This window comes from Hyperolius riggenbachi, chromosome 2 (genome assembly GCF_040937935.1).
Source record: "Hyperolius riggenbachi isolate aHypRig1 chromosome 2, aHypRig1.pri, whole genome shotgun sequence".
Classification (NCBI taxonomy): Eukaryota; Metazoa; Chordata; class Amphibia; order Anura; family Hyperoliidae; genus Hyperolius; species Hyperolius riggenbachi.
The window spans coordinates 139828380-139836949 of NC_090647.1; the positions used below are offsets into that span (position 1 = coordinate 139828380).

The 8570-nt window shown below is 43.9% G+C and overlaps 1 protein-coding gene across 3 annotated transcripts in view; it reads left to right on the top strand.

Moving 5' to 3' along the window:
• The window catches only part of LOC137545837 (retinol dehydrogenase 7-like), a 137266-nt gene extending 134009 nt beyond the window's left edge, over nt 1-3257 (top strand). For all 3 annotated transcript variants that reach the window (XM_068267522.1, XM_068267523.1, XM_068267524.1), the window contains exon 5: nt 2289-3257. In XM_068267522.1, the coding sequence (XP_068123623.1) occupies nt 2289-2512 (224 nt within the window). In that variant the 3' untranslated portion in view covers nt 2513-3257. The remainder of the gene's footprint in view (nt 1-2288) is intronic.
• The last annotated feature ends 5313 nt before the right edge of the window (nt 3258-8570 follow it).

Genomic DNA, 8570 nt, shown 5'->3' on the forward strand with positions numbered 1-8570 from the left:
CCCCACTATGATGCGGTTTGTTGGCCTTGATCGGATCCATGCCTCCATTAGAGGTGGGGACATGGACCGTCTACTACTACAAAGGGAGTCACGTTGGATTTTCGAATTAGAGGCTACAAAGCCCCCTGGCTTGAACGAGCATACCAGTTATGCTTCGTTCTTGCCATTATGATGGGCTGATGGGGTCCGTTAGGGTCCTGGGAACTTGTGGGGCGCCCTGCCGACTTGTGGGTGGGGGGTCTTCTGCCGCACATCGCCAAACATATATAAGTAGTTTTTTATATGGGCATTTGCCATATTATGGGTTGATCTATACCCCCTAACTAGGGATGATTGGATGCACGGCCGGTTATGATACAGGTCGTGATCTATATAAATTCCCTGGGTGTTTGAATATTTATAAAGAGGCTGTTTCTGTTGCCATTATTAGACGTTAGACTTGTGGTTATTCGATACTTAAGATGCCCAATATACTTTATTGTGTGAAATTGGAATTGGGATATATTTACCTGGTGCTGCCCCTCCTTCTTCTCCCTGGCCGTATGTGGGTTGTTGTGGTGCTTGTCCTCGCCCGCCCCCTCCGGCGGCGTGTCCGGGCGGGGGGGGGCGGGGTTTGGCGGACGCACCGGGTTGGTTGCTTTGCGGCCTCCGCGTGGCATCTGCCTGCCCTGCCCCGTCGCCCGGCGGGTGTTCGGGTGGGTGGGCGGTGCGGTGTTGACGCATCGGGTGGGTGACGTGTGGCGCCTGCCCGCTGTGTCGGCTGGTTCCACCCTCCTGCCCGGCATTGGCCACTGGTGGGGTGGGTGTGGCTGGCCTCCCTGCTCTCGGTGTGCTGGGGGGAATAAATAGGCGGCGGTACAGGAAGTTCCTTACCTCCAGAGGAAGCCGGAAGTCCGGCGAAACGAGGACGCATGTGCTGCGTCCCGGCCTCCCCGCACCAACGCACCTGTGATCTGCCTGGCTAATGGCCGTCCATCGAGGCACCTCGCTCACCCTGCAGCGTCGCTCAGCATCCAGCCTACCAGCTCCAGCCAGAGGCCAGCTTGCATCGACTACTCAGTTACAGGAGACGTAAGCAGCCCAGCGGGCATCTACTCTCTGACCTCAGAAGAGGGACTGCATTCTATGCAATTGTCATGTGCAATGGAGTGGGCTAACTGGCTATGACTTGTGTATGGTGTACCGGATGGGAATCATCATTGTATCAACAATACATATTGCTGTTGCACGGAAGGCTTGGTTGCTACATATTGCTTGTGCTACCACTGATCCTGTTGAGCTGTGCTGAGGCTATGTGCCATGACAACTTGGTGAATGCATTATCCTATGAGGGGAACTCTACAGTGTGCTATACTACATGATTGAATGTATGGACGCTTTTTGCTGCTATGCAAATTAGAGGCTAACACTGTCTTGGCTTGCTGCACCTGGCGTCTCAATATCCCTGCTTATGAACTGTACACCTTGAATGTATTAGCAGCCCTTTGCTGTTGTTGGAAGATACTGCTTGCTTGTGAACTATTTGCCTGCTGAATATTTGGAGCCTTCTTTCAACTGATGTGGCCCGTCGCTTTGCTTCTCCTGCATACTATATCTATTGCTGGTGCTGGTCTAATATCAATGTGTGGATCGAGTGTGACTACTTGATTTTTACTGGACACTGAGTGTCTGAGCTCAGACAGTCCCTATAGTTTTAGTCCTTTGCAGTGGGGCAGATGCATATGCTTCACTGCCATTATTAATTAGGTTCATCAGGGGCAGTGGGTTGGTCTGGGTGGCTAAGGGTTGCTGAGGAGAGGTCCATCAGGTGGGATTGGTGATTGACTGGGGAGGTCTGGGGGGCACACATTTTGAATGGGATTTTATTGGTATAATGATTAATAAAGTTTTTGTAAATATTTTCTCAAGCTGAGTTTAATGTTTTTGTTCAGTTGGATCATACCTGCCTATATATATCTCACAGAGTTTAGTTAATAATTTTACTTCAGTAACAAAAAACGCAATTTTATTCATTGCCTTATTTTCACTACAGTTCCTTTCCTAACTGTGTATGACAGCTAACATACTGTATATACATCGTACCTGAATGCCATAACTTTCAAACCACTGCATTTGTAATAGTTCCTAGGGGAACAAAGATTACAAAACAAAAAATCCTGTGTACACTAAAGCAAAGAGTCACACCATTGGGACAATGCACATTTTCCAGTGAGCTAATTTGGAAAAGACTATCTGTAGAATTTATTACCTAAGTTAAATACACTAATTTGTTTATCGTTTTATCTTAGGTCTTCGGTCAGTGGACGCAGTGAAACCAATTTGTAATAAAAAGCTGCATCTGGTCCCAGAAGCCATAGAGCACGCCCTGACTGCAGTTCATCCATGGACACGATATTCTGTAGGCTGGGATGCTAAATGTATATTTTTACCTCTCTCTTACTTACCTGCATTTGTCTTAGACTTTCTCTTAACCATTGGTAAGCCTAAACCATTCTCTGCGCTGAGAATGTGATCTCACATTTACCAATGGAAAATTCAATTTGTTATCAAAATGATTTCAGGTAAGCAGATCCGTGCCCAGCGATACATAACGGTAACAGTGCAAACTTTCAGCATTTCACACACCTCTGTAATTTGATCTGCCTGTAGCAGCCCTTTTTTGGTAACTGTTGCTGCTTTATTTGAATGGGGCATTTCTCATTGTTGGATTACTAGTGATTAGGAATGGTCATGTCTAGGAAAGGTCATGGAGAAGCATGTGGTTTGTTTGATCAGCTGATAAATTTGCAAAGCTATGATTTGCTGAAATCACATCCTGCTCATGATCATGACTAGCAAATCAGAGACTTACATACCGGGTTTCCCCGAAAATAAGACAGTCTTTTTTAATTTTTCTTTCAAAATATGTGATAGGGCTTATTTTCAGGGAGGTCTCATATTTTGTGGGGGTAGCCAGATCCCCTTTTACTATTTAGCCAGATTCCCTCCGTATACAGGCAGTTCCCTCTGTATATGGCCAGATCCCCTGTATATAGGCAGATTCTCCTGTATATAGGCAGGTTCCCTCTGTATACAGGCAGATCTCTCTGTATATGGCCAGATCCCCTGTATATAGGCAGATCTCCCTGAGTATATAGCCAGATCCCCCCTGTATATAGGCAGATTCCCTCCCTCACCCGCCCACTTGCCCGCTCGCTTTACCACATCTGTGCCTGGCTCCTGGCCCCTTCGTTACAAAGTCGGATCCCTCCGCTGTTCATCCCCGGCATAATTAAAACTGCCGATCAGCAGTGAAGGCGGCTAATGCAGTCCAGTAAGCACTGCCGTATACAGGAAGTGATCTTTGTTTACTTCCTGTAGAGGGCGGCGCTGTTACTGGACTGCAGTAGCTGCCTTTTAACGCTGAACGGCGGTTTTAATTATGCCGGGGATGAACAGCGGAGGGATCCGACTTTGTAACGAAGGGGCCAGGAGCCAGGCACAGATGTGGTAAAGCGGGTGACGGGGCGGGCGGGGGACGGGGAGATCGGGAGAAGGGGGTGAAGTGAGCAGGACCTCAGCGCCAACCATCTCCCCGCCTGGTCCACAGCCACTAGGGCTTATTTAAGGAGGATGTCTTATATTTCGAGGATACTCGAAATATAAGCTAGGTCTTATTTTCAGGGGATGATTTATATTCGGGGAAACACGGTATCTATCACCTGACCAAACTGATCAAATGCTTGTCCATGAGTTCCCCTAGTCATGACCATCACTACTAGTGATATAATGATTGGTGGACAATGGAAGATCATCTAAGGCAGGCATGGGCAATCCCACAATGCATTTGCCTTTATGAGTCATGACTGTGGCTGTCAGACTCCTGCAATGCATTGTGGGACTTGTAGTTCCTCAACAGCTGGAGGGCCAAGTTTGCCCATGCTTGATCCAAGGACATCTCTTATTAGAATAGTGGTGTACTGTTATAGCATGACCATCCATTTCCAAGGTTTGCTGAGCAAAGTTTTGCTTATGAGTCTATTGGATCCCTTAGGCAGCACTTGTACAAGAGGTATCCCTTACATTCCAAATCTGTATGTATAGCCTTTTTTGAGATTGTGTGGCTTTCAGATATAAAAGTTATAACAGTACCCAATAACTTATAGGTACACCTCAAACATTACCTTTTTTGTTTCCCTTAAAGAGACTCTGAAGTCTCAAAAAAAGCTTCTTTTTATTTAATAAAAGTGTTTAACCTAATAGCCCTAACTAAACCGCTGCATTTGCACCGCTCTAATCTAACTAAATCCCCCCAAACTCCCTGGGGGGCAATCCGGGCAGCGCTTCCGTGTAAGGCAGGGCTATTAACTGCAGCCCTGCCTCACACGCGTCTGTCATCGGCGGATCGCCGCCTCTCTCCGCCCCTCTCAGTCTTCCTTCACTGAGAGGGGCGGGGGAGAGGCGGAGACCCGCCGCTGACAGACGCTTGTGAGGCAGGGCTGCAGCTCATAGCCCTGCCTCACATGGAAGCGCTTAGGGCAGCAAAATCCACGACCAAGAAAGTTGTGGATTTTGCAGGGGAGATGGTGGGGGGAGTTAGGGGGGATTTACATAGCTTACAGCCGCGGGGATGCGGCGGTTTAGTTAGGGCTATTAGGTTAAACACATTTATTAAAGAAAAATATTTTTTTTTTAGACACTTCAGTGTCTCTTTAAATGGTTTCCTTAATATAAATGGAATTACGAACAATAATAACTCCAGTATTTGCATAGCTCTTTTCTACTGTTGGACTCAAAGCACCTGTGAGGCAGGCACTAGAGCGCACTCAGCAGGCAGTAGCAGTGTTAGGGAGTCTTGCCCAAAGATCTCCTTACTGAATAGGTGCTGGCTTACTGAACAGGTTGAGCTGGGATTTAACCACTTCACCACTGAGGGGTTTTACCCCCTGAGCACCAGAGCAATTTTCACCTTTCAGCGCTCCTTCCATTCATTCGTCTATAACTTTATTATTACTTATCGCAATGAAATGAACTATATCTTGTTTTTTTCGTCACCAATTAGGCTTTCTTTAGGTGGGACATTATGCCAAGAATTATTTTATTCTAAATGTGTTTTAATGGGAAAATAGGAAAAATGTGGGGAAAAAAATAATTATTTTTCAGTTTTCGGCCATTATAGTTTTTAAATAATGCATGCTATTGTAATTAAAACCCATGAAACGTATTTGCCCTTTTGTCCCGGTTATAAAACCATTTAAATTATGTCCCTATCACAATGTTTGGCGCCAATATTTTATTTGGAAATAAAGGTGCATTTTTTTCAGTTTTGCGTCCATCCCTAATTACAAGCCCATAGTTTATAAAGTAACAGTGTTATACCCTCTTGACATAAATATTTAAAAAGTTCAGTCCCTAAGGTAACTATTTATGTATTTTTTTTAATTGTACATTTTTTTATTTTTTTTTAATTACAAAAAAAAAAAAAATGGGGAGTGTGGGAGGTAATGAGTTAATTTTATGTGTAAAAGTCATTTATTTGTATGTGAAAAATGTGTAGGGTGTAGTTTACTGTTTGGCCACAAGATGGCCACAGTAACTTTTTGTTTTAATGCGACCTCCAAGCTTCCTTCCGGAAGCTTGGAGGAAGAATAAGGAGGCTGGACACGTGAGTTTTTTCTCACAATGATCGCGCTGCCCATCGGAGAGCAGCTGATCATTGCGGGGCTTAGATCAACGAACGGGAATGGATTTTCCCGTTCATCGATCTCTGGGCGAGCGGGCGGCGGCGTGTTTACTAGCGGCGGGCGGCGTGTTTACTAGCGGGAGCGCGGGCAGCGTCGGGAACGCGGAAAGTACGTGTTTCTCCGTCCCTGGTTTTTAAAGGATGGAAAAAGGGGCGGAGAAATACGTACGCGCGGGGGTAAAGTGGTTAAACCCAGATCTCATATGTCAGAGGCAGAGCCCTTAAAAAGACTCAGAGTTGAAAAACTAAGAAGAATCGATACTTACCCAGGGCTTCCTCCTGCTCCATAAATTCAAGTGAGTCCCTCGCCATCCTCCCGCGGTCTGCCGTTCAGCCACGATCAGCCCCAGTAACTTGCTCAGTTGAAATATTCTTTAATTTCCAATAATGTGTCAAAAATGAATGAATACCTTAGAATGGAGAAACTAGTGCATGCCCACAGGACTTCTGTAAGTACATGCAAAAGAATGTAAGATAAATGGTGGTCTACACCTGGACTGAAGTGCCCATTTTTGATTAGAGACAGATTGCTGGGGGTTCTTACTGTCACGTATTGATCATTTATCAAATCCAAATAATCATACTAGGTTGTCTCTAGGACAAATTCCTATGTAATACATAAGATGCAGGTATTTAAATTTCCATGTTTCTTTTTGAATGTATAGAAATGACAATAGAAATTATGCTATTCCACACTTAAACATTTTTGTACTCAGCTGGTATATTTCCATGATTTTATACTACGATTCAGATCTGTTGATTTGACTGTATTAGTCATCAATGTCAGATTTTTACTTGTTCTATTTTGTTTTGTTTGTTTTTTTGTTTTTGTTTACTAATAAAGTGATTTTAAAAAAATTCCTAATGTACATTGTATTTATTATTGAAGTCAAGAGTGCAGTAACAGCCATTTTTCTTAGATTACACCAGCACTGCAGCAAAATAATGCCATATTATTCTATAATGCCTGCCTAATTAAGGTCGGATTAAAAGCTTTCTATGCCACTACTTCCACTAGGTTCCAATTGATGTGAAGAGATAGGATCCATTAAGGATCCAAAACAGCCTAGTTCCCTCACACCAATTCTCATGTATTAAAAAAATGTAAGAAGCTGACTCTGACTATAATGCTAAAGGTCTGGGCGTGTAAATTAATGGTTTGGAGAAATAAAATTGCCATTTAATTGGCTCCAATGTGTACCCAATTCTCTTATCCCTTATGCTGAACTGCTGGTATGATGTTTACCTAGGTACACCCTGATTATAACCCTTCATCAAGCCAGAACATCCTCTAACTCAGGGATGTCGAACTCTTGGCAACAAGAGCTGAGGTCCTCGCACATTTTTGGCACAGTTCACGTTAATTAATGAGACTGAATCAGGAAGGGTGAGGTTCATCAAGTTCAACACATTTCTCCATTCCCAGCCCATCCTAAACAATGGCATGGATATGGCCCTCAAAGATTGTAGTTCAACACCCATGCTCTAACTTTTTTGTCTAATGAAATACCGTATTTACTGGACTATAAGACACACATACTGTAGGCTTAGAGGGCAAAAACCAGAGAAAAAAAAATATAGTAAACCTGGTGCATCCATGGTGCAGGGGAAACTTATAGACCTTTTCCCCCCCAATTATTATGCTCCCCTTGTACTTCCTATGTCCTCCTCTGGCCCTTTGTGTCCTGCTTTGCACCCCTGTGTCCTCCTCTGGCCCTTTGTGTCCTTCTTTCTGCAGTCTCAAAAGTTCTGGAAGGGGTAGGTTTTTAGCCTTTTCTAAAAGAGAACCCGAGGTGGTGGTGGTGGGGGGGGGGTCAGGTGTGACAACACAGAGGCATGTTCTCTGTCTCATGACATGCCAGCTCTCTTTCCCTGGCAACGCCCCCTGCAGTTCCTGCACCTCACTGCATGCTAAGAGAGAATCTATCCATCCAGCTTCATGACCCCCGAGGTCACGAAATTTAAAGTGATCAAATGCAGGGGAAGGGAGCGCCGGGGATGGTGACTGACTGATCTGCCCAGCCAGCCAGATCAGGCAGCATAATTTTTTTTTAATTTTATGAGCCCACCTCGGGCTCTCTTTACAGTGACACTGAAGTAAAAAAAACCTTGTGATACAATGAATTTTATGTGTAGTACAGTTAATTAGTAAAACCTTAGTAGCAAAGAAAAGAGTCTCATATTTTAATTTTCAGTTACATAGCTTTTTTTATATAATATTGCATCATTCTGTCATATTTGCAATTACAAACCACACACACAGTTACATAGTTATTTTGGTTGAAAAAAGACATACGTCCATCCTTATATATGGATGATATGAGCAGACTGTATTTTAAACTATAAAACAGAGCAGAGCTAATGAGCCTTTGAACTTCCCTGCAGTAAAACCTTATCTGAAGCTGCCTCTCACTGTTTCTTTGATGTATAAGTGCTTCAGAAAATAGGACTGTCTCCAATCCAAGTTGGGTTGGAGAGCTCAGAGAAGCTCTTTTTCAAAGATAACAAATGACGTTTCGTAACTCTTTTTGCTACTAATGCTACTAAACTCTTGTTTTTGCTACTAATGTTCTATTTCTTAGCAGTACTACACATACTATTCATTATATCCTATGTTTATTTTCACTTCAGATTCCCTTTAAATATGTCCAGAGAAAGGGCCTCTTGCACTGATTGTGGAAGTGAATAGGGGCTGCATGGGGAATGGCCTGTGCACCAAATGTTTTAAATGGATCCTATTACTGGGAATAACCAAAGATTATTTGCAGAGCAGAGTGCGTTTAGGGATGTATAGTTCCAATAGATCCACTATGTACTTGGGTCACATGTGGTTTAGAGCCTTGAATGT